Source organism: Podarcis muralis, chromosome 13 (genome assembly GCF_964188315.1).
Source record: "Podarcis muralis chromosome 13, rPodMur119.hap1.1, whole genome shotgun sequence".
NCBI lineage: Eukaryota > Metazoa > Chordata > Lepidosauria > Squamata > Lacertidae > Podarcis > Podarcis muralis.
In genome coordinates, this window is record NC_135667.1 from 17,454,657 (window position 1) to 17,474,618 (window position 19,962).

Genomic DNA, 19,962 nt, shown 5'->3' on the forward strand with positions numbered 1-19,962 from the left:
CTTCCATGCATCTCCCTCCCTCCCTCTCTTTCTGCCTCTCCTAACCCACAGTGCCCGCCCATCAGCATTTCTCTCATTGTCCGTTTGGTGCCGGAAAGGCGAGGGCTCGAAGTTGTCCCTGCTCTTCAGGTTGCCGTGCTTGCCAATACCAGCTGGGCTGTGGGTTTTCAAGGGCATTCTTGCGATTCCATTGCGGGTGCTGCCAATCTCAAACCAACAGGCAAGCGCCAGGGGGCATTGGCAGGGCAACCTCCATAAAGCAGAGGGGAGGGAGGAACTTTACCTCCTTTGACCAACTCCCCCCCCCAAAAAAAAAACACAACACAAATTTTGGATCATATTGTCCTTTCCTTGTTTCAGCCCACTGTGTTCCCCCAGTTTCCCCATCCCAGTGGAGGCTTCTTTTACTGTCCCATTCTTTCTGGCACATCCCTGGGACACAGGACGCAGAAACGCCCTTTGATCGTTGCGACTCCTTTCCTCTACACCTCCCTTCACCAAAGATTGCGTCCCCTTCCTGGGAACGATGTTGTATTAGCTCACTTGCAAATGTGTTCCCTCGCACGGGTTTTAAATAAATAATCTGCTTGCTGCAATCCATGAGGTGTAGCATGAAATAAATAAATGATTCACCTACTATTTAAAATGAGTCTTGTGATGATCATAGCTACATTTGGCTCTCTGGAGAATCCAGGCATGTAGGGGTCACAGCAAGACCTCCTGAGCCTTCTCTGCCAGATCCCGCTTCCTTCCCAGAAAACCTTGTGTGTTCAGGTTCCCAGATCTCACTTGCCAACTCCAGAACGGGGTCTCTGCAGTTGTCCTTTTACCATCAGGATAATGTGAAGGCAGCAAAGTCCAGCTCTTTGCCTTGAAAAGTTTCACCTGTTGAGTTATGCATTGCACACCTCTGTTAAGGAACTGGCTGGCTGTGTGCTTTGTTTCTTCAGGGCCTTTGGGCAACCCTAACATCCCCTACTACTCCCTAGTTTTGAGTTCTGTGCCACAATAAGGCTCCAACCTTTTTTCTTCTTCCCTGGCCTTCAAATTCATCAAACGACACTTTCCCCCAGGATTGCATCCCCATGTTGGGGAAAACCTGGTTAATTTCTGTCTGTCTCAGGCAACTGCTAAAAAGCACAAGAGCTCCACCAAGGGGGGGGGGCGGGGAGGGACAATTATAGCCTGTGTGTTGGAGCTTGAATGAAAAATGCCTCAGTAAGTTCCAAACTTCTCTCTCCCTCCGGTCTTTGACCGGCCTCTTCTTTTTGGGGGGTTTGGAGCCTGTGGGAGATTTTAGGACCTGAGACCGTCATAGGAATCTTTTTGCTCTGTCAAGGCCCCGAGGGGCCTGAGGCAATTGTTTGCCACCACCCTAATGGCCTCACCCTGGGATTGCTCAGCAAATTAATTAGCTAACGAGGGCGCAGCTGGCTCGTTAGTGCCACTTGGCTGGGCACTGTTTGGCAGGACTCGATGTTGCTTGACGCTGCTCTTGCCTCAGACTTGCCTGGTTCGGGTGTTGTCCAATCCCCTCCGGTGGGGTGGGAGTGGGGCCTGGTGGGAGACAGACAGCACGGGGTGTGCTGGGAAGCCGGGGCGATGTTCTGCCAGAAATGAAGAGAAAAGAAAAAGTTGCCCGGGGCAGGCGAGGGCTGGAGCCAGGACTCCTGGGTTCCTTTTAGGCAAGGACTGCAGCTTAGTGGTTCAGAGCAGTGGAACAGCGAGCCCGAACTCCTGGGTTCTTTGGGCATAGAGTCGGGCCTAGTGCCGTGATTGCCTTTCCCTCTGTAGACTAGGTGTGGTACTTCGAGGGCTGGGCCTGTGCAGATAATTGTTTTCACGCCTTATTGGTAAACGGTCCTATAAAACAGCCAAAGCTCTGGGGTTTGCAAAGTGTATGTTTCAGTAGAGGGGTCAGTAGAGCCAGATGTCCTCTGGTTATTTTGCAAAGGGGCAGGGGGCTGGTTACCTTAGTCTGGAGAGTGCATGTTTAAGGAGAAATGGCAGTGTAAGAGAGAGAGAAAGATCTGGTTAGCTTAGGAGAAGAGTGATCACCCAGGGCGTTTTAATTTATGTCAGTGTTTAGAATATGGCACCACTGTTGGTTCGAAATTAATTCAAAGTAAACAGGAATGAGCTTGTTTATGCCTTGTAGAATGTACTAGACATGGAGAAATAAGGTATAAGGACTTCAGGGTTCTCTAGAAGGAGGAGAGAGGCAGCATCAGCGTTAAAAGGGAAAGGAAAAAAGGAGCAACCTGGGATGTATGGTTTTTCTCTGGTGCCAGCGCATTAGTGCTCCTGGGTTCTTGGGCAGGGGTGCGGCAGCTTCAGCAGGTGGTTGCCAGGCACAGGTACACTCAGCAGGCTGCACCTGCCTTGGTTGGCAGCCAAAGGGCGTCACCTACCACCCTTTGCTCTTTGTGGGAATATGTGGAGCCGCTTTCCCTCCCCCACTGTAGCACCACACAGGCTTTTCTCTCTTTTTCTTTCTCTCTCTTCTGTCCCCCCTCACTTTCCTGCATATCTCACATCGGAGAGCAAGGTGCCCAACTGACAACCCTTGCCCACCTTTCCTGTTGCACCGAGCCTCTCTCAGTTGCACCCACCCTTCCTGAAATAATTGAATTCCTAGCAACTGACAGATCAGTGCGGAGGCAGATCAAAGACCAGGTTGATTTGTGTGTTTATATCCTGCTTTTCTTCTGCCTTGGAACGCCAAGGCTGGGGCTGGTTCCAGGTCTGAGGGGGCTGTCAGGAGTGCCTCTCCCGGTGGGTTATTCTCTCCTATGTTGGTAGGTCTCCCTTGGGCATAAGTGGCAGTGGGCACTCTCATTGGCTCCCTGTGACTCTTGATGGAGGTTCTGGAAGCTGCCATTTTGATTTCCCACAATGCTCAGTGGGCTGCACCTGCTTTTTGGGGCATTCAGAGACCACCCTTTGCTCTGCATGTGAAGGGCACCATGTGGGAGGGATGCTATATCAGGAGCATTGTGGGAAATTTCCATGGCAGCTTATAGACCCAGCCACCCAGGGTACAAGAGTCATTAGTCGTCTTTGCCAGGGCACTAGGGCTTTGGTTATTACCCAAGGGTGCTGCATATTTGTCCCAGGCCTGCTCAAGACATCATACTTAGGGTCTCTCAGCCAGGCACTGACCAGAACCTGAACTTGGGTTACAGTGGTACCTTGGGTTAAGTACTTAATTCGTTATGGAGGTCTGTTCTTAACCTGAAACTGTTCTTAACCTGAAGCACTACTTTAGCTAATGGGGCCTCCTGCTGCTGCCGCACTGCCGGATCACAAATTCTGTTCTCATCCTGAAGCAAAGTTCTTAACCCGAGGTTCTATTTCTGGGTTAGTGGAGTCTGTAACCTGAAGCGTATGTAACCTGAAGCGTATGTTACCTGAGGTACCACTGTACTTAAATCGTGCTGCGCCTCATTTAGAACTAAGTACCGTGATGTTGACATCCTGAGTGTTTGTTCTGACCTAACGTGAGAGGAAAACGCCGAAGAGCGGAGTTGCTTTGAACATATGCAGAGTGCTTCCCCATTTTTTCCCCATTTTTTATTTGCAGAGTCAGCACAGACAGCTCCCACATGCCTGGGGTTTGGGCTCTGGGTGTGCCGGTCTGAGCATGTGACACCAGACAAGTTTTGGCTCCTCGGATGCTCTGTTTCCATGTACCCAAATCAGGGTTCAGGGAAACCACTGGAGGCCAAGATGAGCGGGGGAAAGTTGTTGTAGAGAGTGCAGGGCGCAGGACGCCAGGACAAGCTCCTTTGAAAGAATAGCAGCGACAGAGCGGTCCTCTAGCGCAGTCTCATTCATGCAAAGCAACCGGCAAAGCCTCTTGTTGGAGAGGAGACCCCGGCGGCCGGCTGTGCGTCTGGAACAAGGACGCGAGTGTCTGGCTCCAGCAGCCCAAGCAAGCGAGGCTGCAGCTTACGCCAGCGAGCCCAGCAGGGGGCTGGTGGGGGTGGGTGGGAGAGAGCTGGAAAATCTAGCTCATCAGCCAGGCGGCTGACTGGGGTCGCTAGGCCGGGAATGAGGGAAGAGAGGCTGGGGGCCTGGATTTTCCAGGAGGAGAAGTTAAACTAGCAGGGTGCTTGATGATAGCGGGTTGTAGGCAGCCAGGGTTCCTGAGGGGGTTTCTCCCACCTTTGTGACACGATTGAGTTGTTCGGCCACATTTTTGGCCCTGTTTTTCTAGCATTTTCTCCCCTTGTCTGTTCCTGGCTTCCTTGTTAAGTCCCTTGACTGAGAGCAGCTCTGCTTATTGTGTCTAGAAGGTAACATCTGTGAGTCCACCGCAATCCAGTTTTTGTAAGTTCATACTAGAAAAGTGTGTGTGTGTGTGTGTGTGTGTGTGTGTGAGAGAGAGAGAGAGAGAGAGAGAGAGAGAGAGACAGACAGACAGACAGACAGACAGACAGACAGACAGATGGAGAGAATTGCATACAATGACAGGTTCTGGCAAACCCTGAGTTTTAAAATATTTTCATCCTGATTCATAATATCTTTCATTAATTCATCTGCCAATAAATATAGTTTTATTGTGTATGGGTAAATAGGAATCTATTAGACTCTTCCACACCAACTTCAGAGTACAGACCTATTTGACGTCATATGGTTGTGGGGTTTTTTTGTTTTGTTTTTTTTGGAGGGGGTTTCCCTAGATTTTGCAACATTTTGTGCATGTATCAAAATGGTGGTTCGGGTTGTATATTGCTTCCCAATCCCATTTTTTCTCTTTCACATGCCAATCAGATACCTCAAATCTTGCAAACTGTGCACAGAAACTTTCTTCAGTAAGATTCTATACAAGAGTAATGAAATACGTTAAGTATCTTAGAGAATTCCAACTTTGTAAGGCTTGTGTTTTGTGGAAAGGGAGGTGGGCGTGAATGTGTTTGGGTGCGTCAGGCCAGTGATGATGATGGGACCTTATAAAAACCTTGTTTTAAAACGGCTATGTCCTCTCGGTCTTAAGGAAAAAATCTGAACACATGGTGGGAGGTGGAAAATACATATGAATAAGAATATACTAGAAGGACAGCCTTTAAGTAGCAACTACAGACAGTCCCCAACCCAACTCAACGGCTCTCTTTTTCTCTCGGCTCATTAAAACCACAGTATTCTGGCTGGGGACCCCAAAGTCCTGGTTCCAGTTACTTTTTGCTTTCCCACAATTGACTCCACCCTTGCCAAAACCCAGGCCTTATTTCCCAGTGATTACTTTGTAAACATGAACTGCTCTTTTATTGGCATGATAATGTTTGTTTAAGACGTTCCAGAGTTCAACGGATTTGGTCAGGTTTTGTATTTGATAGTCAAGTCAATGCTTCAAATATTTCCTTTCCCTGCTTATCCCGCTCCTCAAAGATTCATGCTTGTGTTTTTTTCCCATTTGAAGAAGTGGGGAATTTCACACTACTTTGCCTGTGTGCTCTGAAATTTGCCGCATCTCTGGTTTGTGGGGTGGAGGGAGGAGATATGAGAGGCAAATGTGTGCAGAAGTTCACAGGAGCAGTGAAAAACGTTTAATACCCCACTGGTCTTATCTGAGCATCTTCCAGTCATATGGTAGAAAAAGACACAGGCACCTGGAAGAACTGGGGGGGGGGCACCAGGGGCAATTATGATTTCCTGGGCACTGGAATTCTGTGCACCCAAAGCTCAGGACTGGGGTGTTCCCTGTCTGATCTTTTCTGGTTTTTCTTCTCTCCTTGCCCGCAGCCATGGCTGTCCGAGCCCCTGCTCCGCGGGGCGACGCCAGCGCCGAGAGATACCTGTTTGTGGATCGGAACCAGGTGGGCAACCCAGCCTCCCAGGCTGACTGGACGGCCAAGCGGCTGGTGTGGGTCCCATCGGAGCGCCATGGCTTTGAGGCGGCCGGTCTGCGCGAAGAGCGGGGGGACGAGGTGCTGGTGGAGCTTGCCGAGAACGGGCGTCAGGTGCTGGTCGCCAAGGACGACATCCAGAAGATGAACCCCCCCAAGTTCACCAAGGTGGAGGACATGGCGGAGCTGACCTGCCTCAACGAAGCCTCTGTGCTGCACAACCTCAAGGACCGCTATTACTCAGGCCTCATCTATGTGAGTTGGCTTGCCGGGGGGGGGGGGCGGGGGGCGTTGGGAGTCTTGCCTCTCGGCTTCCCCTTTCCCTACCAATTTCAACTTTCCCCAGAGGCCTGGCTGCCACCCTCCTGCCCACCCTCCATTTGTTCCCACGTGGGGAGCCATTAGTCCCCTGGGGAGCCAAGGTCCCATTTCCTGGCACTCCATGCTGTGAGTAGCCCCTTCCCCTCCACAAGACCCCAGGCACTCCTGGCTTCCAGGCCTGCCTTTCTCGAACCCAGTGCTTCCCAAACTTGGGTCTCCAGCTGTTCTGGATTACAACTCCTATCATCTCTGACCACTGGCCCTGCTGGCTAGGGATGATGGGAGTTGTAGTCCCAAAACAGCCGAAGACCCAAGTTTGGGCCTCTAGACTTGCCACCTTCTTGACTGAACCCAAGAGTTCTGGCACATAGCTGAATTGGGGGGGGGGGGGCGCGGGGGCGGAAAAATGTCATTGGGTGCAATTCTTACTGGTGCAGAGAATTGCCACTCTAGGCCTTGTGTTCTCTTTGGAGAAAGCACCAGAAACTTGGTATTGGAAATCAGAATGGAAAACAGGCACTTTCTAGATTTTAAACTGGAAGCACACAGCTCTCAGATTGAGGAGCTTGCGGCTCTCCAACTGGACTACAACTCCCATCATCCTTGACCACTGGTCATGCTGGGTGGGGCTGGTGGGAGTTTGAGGCCAACAACATCAGGAGGGCCACGTGGTTGGGGAACTGGGGGTCCAGCCACATTTGGAGCGGCACAACCCCTGTCTGGAAGATCCAGGCCCGCTATAAGTATTTTTTCATTTCAGTGGTGGCAGCTAGGCCCCATTGGGTGACCTAAGCCAAACTGGAGCCCATGTGCCCCCTACTGGGGAACAGTTCCCGGAGTTTGTGCTCTTGGCCCACAGATCTGTTCTCCCTTCTGAGTGGAGGTGCGGTTTTGTTCAGACGCTGAGCTGTTCAGTCGTAGCAGGCGCTGGTGCCAGGGAGGAGGAAGAGCTGGTTCTGGGGCTTAAAAGTTGGGCTTTTGTTGTTCCCACTTTGTGGAGCCCGGGTGCGTGGGTGATGACGCCAGAAGGTGGGGAGCTGAGTCTCCTCCACCCCAGTAACACACGCAGCTTAGCTACGAAAGGAAGCGGGGAGAGATGCCCCCTTCTCTTCTGCCCTGACTGGCATTGTCAGCTTTGGTTTCCGTGCCACCCAAGCGGGCACAAAAGGCTGCCCTGAGAGGCAGCGTGCCAAGGCATTCTCTCAGCCGCACGTCATTGCTGACTCGCGGACAGCCCAGCAACCCTCCCTTCCCCCCTTCCAGTCCCCACCCCTGCAGCTGGGTATCGGGGCGGGGAACGGACTAGACCTGTTTAGCTAGAACGGGAGCCCGCGACGAGGTGTGAAACAAATTCTCCCGAGGGCGCAGTTGCAAACACACACACTTCATCTTGAGAGTGGAAGGCTCTAGATTGTGGGTCGCCTAGTTCTGCCCCCTGCTTTGGGGCAGAGGGCCTCTTCTGTGGGAGATCCCAACAGGGGGCACCTTTTGAGAAAGTGCCGCATGGAAGGGGGTTTCTGCAGCTTTCCTGGGCGGCATCTTTTGCTCAGGTGTCCTCCTCCCCCCCCCTGTTGTTTACCCTACACCTGCCTCCCTGCAGTCCCAACCTATTGCTTTGTGTTGTGTTCAGATTCATGCACTTTTATGCAGGCTTCCAGCCTCACTGGCCCTGCAGTAAAGCTGTACAAGCATAGTCAGGGTAGGTCTTTGGGGTTGGGGCAGAAGCCCAGGGCTCGGCTCAGCAGAGCGATTCGCAGGGTCCCCAAATACTGTCGCAGCTCCGGTTTATCTCATTTTGAAGTTGGGTGCAGCAATAGACTGTGCCCTTCCCGTAAGACCGTGAAGTCCAGAGTCTAAAATTATGTAAGCGCACCACTGGATTGCTTTGCCGTGCGTGGAACTCGGCTCTTAGTGTGGTACCATAAACCACCCCAAAATCGGGCCGGTGGTGGTGTGACAAAGACCAATCAACATTCAGCTTAATTACCAGGTTTAAAGAAAACCACGGCCACGGTAGCGTTAAGAATCGGCCCCCGTTGGGTTATGTGTGAACAATCTGTCTGCCTTCTTAAGCTAGTCCACTGTATTTCCTTCTTTAAAAAACCCTGGCAGTATGTACCCAGGAGTGCCCTTGCAATGAAGCCGCACGAGGCAATTGTTTTGGGGCAGGGGATTTTCTTGTGTCCATTAATCCACATCATTTTTTAAAAAGAGAGTTCCAGACCAAAACCCAGAGACTTTTCAGAGCTGAAAAAGCTGGGATCGCCTCTTTCTGCCGCACATATATTCTGCCCTCCAACCCCCAATGCTGTTCATGTAAACCAGGTGGTTGGTCCCTGCTCAGCCTTAAGATACGCTTGATTGATAAATTGGAAGTGGATTAACTTAGCCTGCATCTCTTTTTCTTCCATTTTGCTTCCGCCCGAAGCAGAAGCAATTTTCGAATTTTCAGATGTTGGTTTTGGAAGGAAGCACGGCAACTTGAAAGCGCTTGTGCGCAGGCATATTTTACCTTGTGGTTATGTGTGTGTTTTGGGAATGGGGCTTGCGGAGAACGGTTCTGACGTGCTGCTCCCCCTCCCCCACCCCCCTTCCTTCTCCTGCAACGACAGACGTATTCGGGGCTTTTCTGTGTGGTCATCAACCCTTACAAGAACTTGCCCATCTACACGGAGCAGATCGTGGAAATGTACCGGGGCAAGAAGCGCCACGAGATGCCACCCCACATCTATGCCATCTCTGAGGCTGCCTATCGGAGCATGCTGCAGGGTACGAGTTGGAAAGCGAAGGGGGCACACAGAGGTGCCATACATTTCAGGCACTATGATGCCGCTTTAAACAGTCATGGCTTCTCCCCCAAAGAATTCTGGGAGCTGTAGTTTAAGGGTGCTGAGAGTTGTTAGGAGACCCTTATTCTCCTAATTCTTTGGGGGAAGCCATGAGTGTTTAAAGAGGCATCTCATGGCGCCATAGAAGTTCAGTGTGAATGTGGCCCCAGTCTAGGGCAGGGAGGGACCTTGCAGCAGCTTGCTGTGGGAGGTGGGGAGGGGTGGAGAAGTTCCAGCCATTCCCCGTTCCAAACTGAATTGGAGGAGGGAAGAAGTGTGTGGCTTTGGGGTGAGTGCGCAGTGTGGTATGTGTCGGAGAGGTCCTAAAAATCCTGTGGTCGGCGAGCTTTGGGTGGGTGGGTGGGTGGTTGCATGTCTGCCTCTGGTGCCCTCTGGCGGAGGAGACGGCTCCTGCCTCTTGTCTCTGAACGGTCTCTCTTCTTCCTTTCCCCCCTCCAGACCGAGAGGATCAGTCGATCTTGTGCACGTGAGTGTCAGCAGGAACGGTTTACCTGCTGGGGAGGGGCTTTCAGCAGCAGGTATGTGGGTGAGCCAAAGGTCATTACACACCCATTGCTTCACGTGCCTGTTTGCCTGCGGCTGTGGAAATCTCTGCGGGCCAAAAGGGCACCGAGCACCAAAACACACCAGTATCTGTCACAAGGCATGCTAGTTTAAGCAAGAGGATCCCTGCAGGCCTGTCAGCTGTCCACAATGTGGGCTGTTGTGCTCACACAACCTTATAAACACCCATCTCGAACCCCCGGCTTCGTTTGCCCAGCTTCCTCCTGTTCTGTTCAAATGCCAGGCTGGGTGGGAAGCACTTCTCTAGCAATGTGCTTCCTTCCTTCTCTCCTCGTGACAAAAATGACTGATCTGGGGCCTAAACCACAAGGCTTGCCTCCCTATTAAGAGGGAAGTGAATAATGACACTTTACCATTTAGATGTTGCTTTAGAGAAGCCTTGGCACTGGGGACTACAACTCCCACCAGCCCCAAGCCAGCGCAACCCCCTATTCCCCTCTCTGAGCTACAGTTCCCAGAATTCCCTGGGAAGAGGGATGGCTTGTCAACACCACTTTTAGAATCGTGCTCTCTGCGGGGAACAGGGGGCCTCCAAACGACTCTCAGGACTTTAAGCAAAATTCCCAGGATTCTTTGGGAGAAGCCAGGACCATTTGAAGTGGTCCCATTCCACTTTAAATGTTCAATGTGGATGGAACCTCTCTGCCAGTATTCTGAGACAGCTGAACTGATGTGCGATGCAGACCCAGGAAGCAGGAAGAGAGGATGCTGCGTTTATTTACCTCTTTAGGAGACCGCTTAAATGAAGCTGGGGAGGGAGAGGGGGGTGAGCGCCACCCAGGATCGAGCGCCCTCTTTTTCTCACCCCCGGTGTCTGGTCTCCTTGGCAGGGGCGAGTCAGGTGCTGGGAAGACGGAGAACACGAAGAAAGTGATCCAGTATTTGGCCCACGTGGCTTCATCGCACAAAGCCCGGAAGGACCACAATGTGCCGGTGAGTGACCTCTGGCCGATGCGTGGTGTTTTAGCTTTTGCTCTGCTCTGCCCCCCCCCCTTGAAAATGCCCCCCTCTGGTGGTAAACGGACTGTCCTGATCTCTCCGCCAACCCTCGAGCGGAGTTGACAGGCTCTTCCTCCCCACTCCCCCCCTGGCAGCCAAGTAAAAGATGCCTGTGTGTGGCCCGACAGCCTTCCAGTATCCAGGGCTCAACTTTGAGCCAAGGCCAGCCCAGAAGCTTTCCCCAAATGCTGGTGCTCAGACTCCGGAATGCGTGAAGTAGCGGGAAAGTGGAAGCACCCTTCCCCTGAGTGCCTTCCCCTGCCACACCCAGTCTGTGCCCGCTTGGAATGTCTGTGGCATCTGGGCAGAGGCATCCGGGCAGAAGCCAGCACCAAAACGGCCTGCCCGTCCCTCTTGTGTTGTTGTCGAAGGAAACGAGTCGCAGCCTGTACCTGTCGTAGTCATTCCTTTCAACCTGCGTTGCCACGACTGCTCACTCTGTCCTTGCCACCTGCCCTGTGTGCCTCTCACTCAACGTGTCCTCCCCCCGTCTGCCTCCCTCCATCCCTCCCAGTCACTGCCGTTCTGTCTCGACGCCCTCGCAGATCTGCAGGTGCAGGGCTTGTCCTCCCAAGCGCTCCTGCGTCTTGGCGGAAGTAACACAAGACGAGGCAGTTGGTGCCCGCCCTGTTCTATAAGTGGCTGAATGCGGGCCTACTGGAGTCAGGATCCCTTCCCTTTCTCTCTCTTGTCCGCAAATATGATAGAGATTTCACCTCTTCCTCCTCCTCCCGCTTTGGAAGTCCTGGGCACTTAACAAACTGGAGAACGAAACCAGGCCCGTAGCCAAACATTTTGCGGTGAGGAGGTCTACGTGGGGGCAAGGAACCACTGCAGAACTGCCAGAACATAAGTACAGGCCACCTGATATGTCAGAGTCAATTGTTCCCTGCGGTAGTAAAATAAAAATGAATTAACATTTTAGGAATAAGGGTTTGGTGCTCATGTGTTAGTTATCCCAACACTCACTGGCCAGAATGTTGGAAGTGGGGAGGAAGTTTACTCCTAAGTTAAGCAGTTGGGCAGACTAGAACCTGCAGGCCTCCCCCCTATATAGCCACAAATAAAAGCGTGAAGAAAGTTGACAAAAGAGAAGCTTTCCCCTGCTCTCCTAATATTATGACTCAGGGGTCACCCAGTGCAGTGAAGTTGACAGGAGAGCAGATTCAGGACAGGCAAAAGGGAAGTACTTCTTCACATAGTAAAATATTGGTGCCTGGTAAAAGCATTCTTGCTTAGACAAGCCTATCCAGGTGCTCAGAAAGTTGCAGGTAATTTCAATCTCTTTTGGTATTTCAACTTTTGTATGTTTTAAAGTATGTTTGTGAATAGTTCTTGGGTTTTCTAGTTTTATCTTTTAGCAAACCGCTTTGAGGCTTTTTTTGTTTTTTACATTCAAGCAGTGTATACATTTTATGAAATAAGTAAAATAAATAACGAGTGTTTCAATGTGGAGGGTTCCCTGCCATAGCGACCCGGTGATTAGGCCAGTTTATGTGGAGGGAGATCTGCCCTAACCCAGTCCGTTTTGGGGTCCTAATTCGGCCCCTCGGCTGGTTTTATCTGGTCCCTGTGGCAGTTTATTTATTGGGGTCAAATCCTTAAAAAAGCTGAACTACTTTGGTCGGCCCTCACACATGTTCACTTCATCAAATCTGGCCCTCTTTGAAAACAGTTTGGGCACCCCTGCCCTAACCGATGTCTGCTGGCCATGACAGCTAAATGGAGCTTTCCGCATTGAGAGGCTGCCGTCCTCTGTGGGGGCAGCAGCAGCAGAGGGCCATTGGATCAGGCCCTTCTTGGTTTTTGTTTGTTTTTAATTCTTCACAGTTAAATGAGTTTTACCTAGAAGCGTCTGATTGGCCAGTGAAAGGAAGCAGGAAGTTTGGCTAGATGGACCTTTGGGCTTGCCCTTCACTCTGAGATCCTTTTAAGGAGGAAATGGCAAAGAGTCAACCTGGACTGGTTGCACAACTTGGGGGCATGAGGGGCAGGCTTAGAGGGCTCCCATTTTCTGTCGCTGCTGAATGATATTTAATAGTAGCGGTAGTGAGAGCCAGTAGTGAGAGCCACTGGAGAGCCAGCGTGGTGTAGTGGTTAAGAGCGGTAGTCTCGTTATCTGGGGAACCGGGTTCGCGTCTCTGCTCCTCCACATGCAGCTGCTGGGTGACCTTGGGCCAGTCACACTTCTGTGAAGTCTCTCAGCCCCACTCACCTCACAGAGTGTTTGTTGTGGGGGAGGAAGGGAAAGGAGAATGTTAGCCGCTTTGAGACTCCTTAAAGGGAGTGAAAGGCGGGATATCAAATCCAAACTCTTCTTCTAATATTATCGCAGAATTGCAGAACTTTTCAATACTTGCAGAAGCCATTCTATTATCTACAATGCCATCAGCGTACAGGGCATCCTACAGAGTCGCAGTAACCAGAGCAAATGCTCCCTGCCCTCTATCTCTACATGGGGGGCATTTTCTCAGGCGTCTTCTCATCTTTCTTGGGAGCTTATTGAAAAACCGAGAGAAAAGTGGCACCGTCTGTGCAGAGGGGCATTGGCAAGCCTGGCTTCCTTGGCCCCAGCACCCAACTGGATCTGGCCCTGGAACCCAGTGCCTGCAAAAGTGTGTGTTCAGCTCTGGGCCTTCCCGGTTGAACAGCCTTCCTGTTGTGCTTCTGTTCACCTCTTGCAGTCTGGATCACATGGGGAGGCGGCGCTGGGCAGGGGGGAGGGAGCTGGTCTTACCTTACTAGATGGGCATTTGGGCCCTCTCGGACCCTGGTTTTGTAATGGGGGCAGCGTGTGTGTGCGTGTTTGGGAGGAGGGGTGTTCTTGTGGGCCGTTGAGGGGAGCCTGCATTAACCTCCCCTCTATTGTCTTGCTGCCCCAGCCGGAGTACCCGAACGAAGCCAAACAACAGGCAAGAGAGCGCAATGCATGCCGCTGAAATGCCAACTCCCTGCCCCCCCACTGCTACCTCCTCACTTGCCTGCCCTCCAACGCTGACCTCTGGTCACTTACTGGCTGCCGCTCCTGACAATGCCGACTCCTTGGGCTGCGATTCTGGCTTCGAACGCTTTTCTCGTTGGTTTTTTAAACTTTTGTGTTCTGTGTTGAAAGCGGCTCACTGGACTCTCTTCCCTCATCAGAGCCAGGGCGCTGGGCTCTCTTGAGAAAGGAACAGGATTCAAGGGGTGCTGGGAAAGGGAAGAGGGGTACCCTCCCTGCCCCCCACCCACCCTTGCATTGGTTCCCGGCTCACGTTACTGCATCGTCACTGTTGGGTCTTTACTTTTTTTTCCGTTGTCTGACTTAATCCTTCGGTTGTTGTTCATTTTTGTTTTGTCTTTTGTTTTCCCCACCCCACCTCGTCTTGCTCCCTGCTCTCTCCCTCCCCGTCCCCATTTCATGTTTCGTGACGTCATCCCCACCCATAGACCTCCAACCCTGCTTCCTACGTGAGTAGTTTTCCTGTTGTGCTTTGGGGGGGGGGTTCGGGGGGGTATTGCTCCCTGGTGCACGTGCTTATGGGATTCACACACCCCACACACACCCTGTGGTCAGAAAAATGGAAGATGGAAGTCGCTTGGGAGTGATTCCCTTCCAAGAGGGCAGCCAGCCTTCCTCCTGCCAGGATCTAAATTTCTCAGAGCACTGCATCTGCCCCCACCCCCCGAAAAAAAACACATTTCTAGGGCTAGAGCCTTGAGGGCTCTTTCTACACTGCTTCATCTTTTGCTGCTTCTGGGTCTGGGCAACCCCCCCACCCCCACCCCCACCTGACCTCTTTCTCTTTCTTTCCAGGGCGAGCTGGAACGTCAGCTGCTACAAGCCAACCCTATCCTGGAGGCCTTCGGCAACGCAAAAACAGTAAAAAATGACAACTCCTCACGATTCGTAAGTCGGTCTCCCCCCCCCCCCGCCAGTTGGTGCTTGCATGTAGAAGGTCCCATATTCAATCTTCAGCGTCTCCAGGCTGGTGAAACCGGCCCCTGCCGGGGAGCGAAAATCACCTATCAGACTATGGAGTGTATGATGTGTGTGGCAACATGCCGCCTCTGTCACGGAGAACTCAGACATGGGAGAAACTTCCCTTCCTTCTTACAGCGTGGCACAAAGGTGTGAGGATTTTTCCGTCCTTCCGCCTTGTCTCAACCTCACTACGGATGCTTCCAAGCTCTAGAGTTGCGTAAAATGTGGTAATTTCTAATGTGGCTACTGTGGCAAAGTGAGTTTTTTCAGGGCGGGGGGTTGCCTGTACAGGTCCCTGCCAAAGGACAGTTGGTGTGCCTCTGTCTCCAGGCAGGGCTGGGAGAGACCCTTGCCAGGCGAGCTGTTGCCAGTCAGTGCTGAGCTAGGTTGACCAAGGCAGCTTCCTGCATTCCTATTGTTACGGCATGACACCGTGGGATCTACCGGTCTGCCTTGCCTCTATCCGGCAGCTGGTGTGGGGGTCCCCTTCCCTGCAAATCCCCAAGTGCGTGGTTTGCAGGAGATTGGCACTGTGATTTCAGAGCTCCAGTCAGTGTGTTGAAGTGCCCGTATCAAATCACAGAAAATCCTGGAGTGCTGGCTGAGTAGAGTCTGAAGGTGGGAACATTTGACCTCTTTAGAGCATCTTGCCTGTGTTTTAGCTCCTTCCCTGAAAGGAGTAAGTTGCCCTTCTTTCTGCTTGAATGATGGCTATGTTAAGGCCCAGCCACCTTCTGGGGGAGAACTGAAGAGCAAGAAGCAGCGCAAGGTAGCATTCATTATGTAGCCTGTTGGAAAAATCCTGATCTTGAAAGAGCATCCTGATCTTGAAAGAGCTGCTCTCCCTCCCCAGCAACTGATATTCAGAGGCTCCACCACTACTGCCATCCAGCAACCCTCTGTTTACCTTTCCTGTACTGGTGTACCCTGGGTACCCATGTACCCATCTACCCATCGTGCAGGATGCAAACCCTTTCAGGAACAGAGTTGTAGAGTTGGAAGAGACCATGAGGGTCATCAGTGTCCAACCTGGGGCTCAAGTCCATTCCCCTGAGATTCAGAGCCTCATGCTCTGCTGACTGAGCCATCGTGCGTCTTCCCTGAGCCATCTTAAAATGCACCTTAGCCCACTCTTCAGAAAGGGCAGCTTGTGTACACAACTGTGTTTTTCACATCCCCACCTGCTTTGTTGAACTATGCCAACAAAGCCTCTCCTCCTCAGGAAGAAAAACCAGTTTCTTCCCGTCCTTGCCGAAGATCTGCTTTCAAATCCCCTTTGTTGTTGTTGTTGGGAAATGTCACTTTTCGGTCCCTCCTTAAGAAGCTGAAATAAAGTGTTTTATCTTCTTCCTTGTTGAAAGGAGAGAAGTCGGCTTCGCATCACCCAGTAATGCTAAGTTTCTTCCAGTTGGTGCAGAGGCGAGTTTCTACTCCTTCCTGCTGAAGAACGATTGATTAACTCTGACCTCATCTGCAGTTGACTGGGAGAGGGAAGTCTGCTCTTAGCCTCTGTTAGCCTGGTGCCCTCCAGAGGGTTTGGACTAGCACTCCCATCAGCCCCAGCCAGCAAGGGAATTATAGTCCAATAGCACCAAGAGGCCCAAGGCTACTCTGTAGTTTGCCAGAATGTTTAAAAGGGCAGGGGGAGGAGGAAGAATCTAATAATTTCAGAGCGTTCTTATTTTAAAATCGTGGTGCATTGAGTGACGTCCAACATTAGTCATACTTAAACTGATAGAAGTCAGTGGACTTACATTAACTTACTTCCATATATTTCAGTGGGTCTGCTCTGAGCATCACTTAGCTGGATATCACCCTTCTATCACTATTATGTTTAAGGCTAGAGAAAGCATTCTACTCTGGGTGTGATGTGCACACATCCCCTGATTTGCATGGGGGTTGCATTCCTGGCCCCTGCGCATGTCAGCGGAACACATGTAAACCCATCCCTTTTCTGGGTTGTGTCGGCGATGTGTGCGCGCGCACGATTGCACGTGCATTGAACAAGCATAAAATGGTTGTTGCCTATATATTGTGTTTGCCAGGGACCTGGGCATGTAAATGAAGCAATTGTCCTTTACAAAGCCGCTGAGCCCTCCTGATCTCTGTCTCATTTCTCTTTTTCCTCCCGCTGTGTTCCTCCAGGGTAAATTTATACGGATTAATTTCGATGTAGCTGGCTACATTGTCGGAGCAAACATAGAAACATGTATCCTTGCTTGTGGAGTTCCATGGATTTGGTTCAAAAACTAGGACTCTCCTGAGTTCTGTAGGCGAGAGAGCAAAGCCTGAATTAGAATAAATATGGGATCCTGGAACCGGGGATCCCTGACAGGTTAGAGGCCCCTGTGGGTCCTAGACCCAGGGATTCCTGATGGTGTTCTTCAGCTTTGGGTCCCCAAATGTCATTGGACTACAACTTTCATCTGACTAATCTGGCTGGGGATGATGGGTTTTGTAGTCAAACGACATATGGGGGAGCCAAGGTTGAAGTGGTAAGCTAGGGAGTTTCATAGCTGGGACTTCTGCTTCTTGGGGGAGTGAGGCAAGCTAGCTTTGTGGAGGGGGGGGGATACGTGTTTCCAGATGCAATTGTCCTTCCTCCTTAACCCTGAGCCGCCCAGACCTGCTGGAGAAATCGCGAGCCATTCGCCAGGCCAAGGACGAGCGGACTTTCCACATCTTCTACCAGCTCCTGGTGGGCGCTGGGGAGCACGTGAAAGGTAAACAGATGCTGTGCCCTCCCAGAGCAACATGAAAAAGGGGGTCCAGTCCTCCTCCTCCCACGCTTTTGGACCTCGGCTTCCTAAGCAGCAAGCAACAAACTCGAGGGAGGAAGAGAAGGGCAACGCTTTAGCCTTCTTGCCTCTCTGCATAAATCTGGAAGTGGAACTGGCAGGGAAGGCAAGGATGACAGCAGTAGAAAAGCAAAGGTGGTCATTGATGACAGAGCAGCGCGTCTTACAGCACGGGGAGCTCCTGGGTGTGGGGATTGGCTGGCGGAAGTGTGGCACCCTTGCCTCAGAGATGCCTCTTTTTCTTCAATGGCGCTACAGGGGAGCTTCTGTTGGAGCCCTTCAATCAGTATCGCTTTGTCTCCAATGGATACCTGCCCATCCCAGGACAGCAGGACAAGGAGATCTTCCACGAGACCATGGAGTCAATGCGAATCATGGGCTTCTCGCACGAGGAGATACATTGTGAGTCGTGTGTGTGTGTGTGTGTGTGTGTGTAGGGGGTCAAGAGAACAGCTGTGATCTGTCTAGCTCGGCCTTGGCCAGCTTGGTTGCCCTCCAAAAGTTCTGGACTCTAACTCCCATCAGCCCCCAGCCAGCACACCAGTGGCTGATGGGAACTGTAGTCCAGAACTTCTGGAGGGCCCCAGGCTGGCCAAGGCTGAGATAGCTGATCACTATTTGCTGACTGCGTCACACCACATTCCTCTGATGATGTTCCCAGGCAGGGCGTGATGGCGACACCCGTGACCTCCTTAAGTCGCCTTCAGCATCCGGTGGGCAGATACTTGCTGCTTTTGAACATGAAACCTGTCCTTCTGGCCCATGTGGCTGGTAGTTTCCCCAGTCGCCCTCTCCTCCCATGTATGTCACCTAATCAGAAATTAGTTTAGGGTTTTTTAATAATAAAAAAAGATGACAAAGTGACGTAAGAACCTGGACTAGGAATCAGGAAGTCTTTGCTTCAGACTGAGACTCTGCTGTGAACTTGCAATTCTAAACTCAGCCCTCCCATGCCATGCGGAGATGTAGAAAATAAACAGTGCAGGGTTGTCGCGTTACCTTGTTGCATTTGGAGGACTTTGGATGCTCTCAAGGTGTTGCATGTGCTTCTCTAGCGGCTGCTGCCACATCCCATTGGCAGTGAGCTTCACAGGTCCTTGCATTTTCCTTCAATCGGCTCCCTTAGCCTCTTTTGGTGGATGACCTTGGGTGTTTGCATCTGCGCAGAGGGGTGGAGGCGGAAGCGTGCTCACACTAAAGGCCTTTCTTGCCCCCCCCCCCCAGGTATGCTGCGGATGGTCTCGGCCGTGCTGCAGTTTGGGAACATTGTCTTCCGTAAGGAGAGGAACACAGACCAGGCCTCCATGCCTGACAACACAGGTAGTAGCGGGGGCTCACCAGCCCTGATAGGCAGCCAGCTGGATTTGTGGGGATGGGCTCTAGGAGGGGAATGCCTATTTTGCAGTCAGCGCTCAGCCTGCCTTCCAGAATATATAAACAGTGATGGCTAACCCATGGCCTTTCGGGCAGCTGAGACCCCCAAGCAAATTTTTCTGCCCCACACAAGACCCCACTCATTTTGATGGCAGCAGAAAAGGGGGGGAATTAAAGTAGACGCAGCAGTAGGGTGGGTAGAGAGGGCCATCAACATCCGGAAGGGCCACACATTTCCTCATAAGGATTGTGTGGGGAGAAGCTAAAATTATTCAGAATTGAAATTCTGCACAATAGATCCTAACTATCCAGGGGTGCATTGAACTATCGGCTCAAGAGGTTAGGACGAATGAGTCTTGGGTGCTCTCAGGTCTTCTCCCGTGGCTGATACGGTGCTGTGGCAGGGAGGAGGAAGGATGAGGTAGTTGCTGTCCTTCTTTGGACTGGGCAGCAGGTCTCATCCTGTTATTTCCCAGCCTGCCACTCAGTTCCACTTCTGCCATTTAGCTGGGCTAGCAGCAACCAGGTCGTTGGGTCCGTAGGCAGAGGAGTTGAGCCAGCAAAGCCTTGGGCTGACCAGATCGAGGGTGGCCAGTGCGAGCCAGCAGGGGACTGAACTAACAATGGGGTTGTTACCAGCTTGTTCTGTGCCCTCTGCAGCCGCCCAGAAGCTTTGCCACCTCCTGGGCATGAACGTCACCGAGTTCACCCGCGCCATCCTTACCCCGCGGATCAAAGTCGGCCGGGACTATGTGCAGAAGGCGCAGACGAAAGAGCAGGTTGGTGGCAACAGCTGGGGTTCTGGGGGCGCCAGGGGGCGGGATGGGGTTGCCTGAAGCATCATTGTGGAGGTGGGCGGGAGGAGGTTTGAAGTGGTGAAACGAGCCAAGCCTGGAGCCATGCCTCCCTCTGCCCCCCCTTTTCCAGGCTGACTTTGCGGTGGAAGCCTTGGCAAAAGCAACCTACGAACGCCTCTTCCGTTGGCTGGTGCATCGGATCAACCGGGCCCTGGACCGCACCAAGCGCCAGGGTGCCTCCTTCATCGGTATTCTGGACATCGCGGGCTTTGAAATATTCCAGGTGAGGACCTGCAGCTGCTGAGCAACCACCTTCCTTCTGGTCTGCATGTAAATCCATCCTTCTTATCCATTCCATTATCCTTTCCCCAAGCCCTTCCTGCTCTCACCTGTCCATTGTGTTTACCTTTGACCTTCGTCCCTGGAAGAAAAAGGGAGGATGCTCCT

At 51.9% G+C, this 19,962-nt stretch overlaps 1 protein-coding gene across 13 annotated transcripts in view; it reads left to right on the forward strand.

Annotated features, from left to right (window-relative positions):
- Window positions 1-19,962, forward strand: part of LOC114607974 (uncharacterized) — a 63,339-nt gene that overhangs the window by 7,465 nt on the left and 35,912 nt on the right. For 7 of the 13 annotated variants that reach the window (XM_028751674.2, XM_028751675.2, XM_028751677.2 and 4 more), the window contains 12 exons: window positions 5,746-6,104; window positions 8,783-8,939; window positions 9,458-9,485; window positions 10,414-10,516; window positions 13,465-13,494; window positions 14,379-14,471; window positions 16,692-16,755; window positions 17,171-17,269; window positions 17,603-17,746; window positions 18,569-18,664; window positions 19,379-19,497; window positions 19,646-19,798. In XM_028751674.2, coding sequence (XP_028607507.2) covers window positions 5,748-6,104; window positions 8,783-8,939; window positions 9,458-9,485; window positions 10,414-10,516; window positions 13,465-13,494; window positions 14,379-14,471; window positions 16,692-16,755; window positions 17,171-17,269; window positions 17,603-17,746; window positions 18,569-18,664; window positions 19,379-19,497; window positions 19,646-19,798 — 1,443 coding nt within the window. In that variant the 5' untranslated portion in view covers window positions 5,746-5,747. Of the gene's footprint in view, window positions 1-5,745; window positions 6,105-8,782; window positions 8,940-9,457; window positions 9,486-10,413; window positions 10,517-13,464; window positions 13,495-14,011; window positions 14,033-14,378; window positions 14,472-16,691; window positions 16,756-17,170; window positions 17,270-17,602; window positions 17,747-18,568; window positions 18,665-19,378; window positions 19,498-19,645; window positions 19,799-19,962 lie in introns of all 13 variants that reach the window. The other 6 variants (XM_028751673.2, XM_077917041.1, XM_028751681.2 and 3 more) reach the window with 2 other exon arrangements.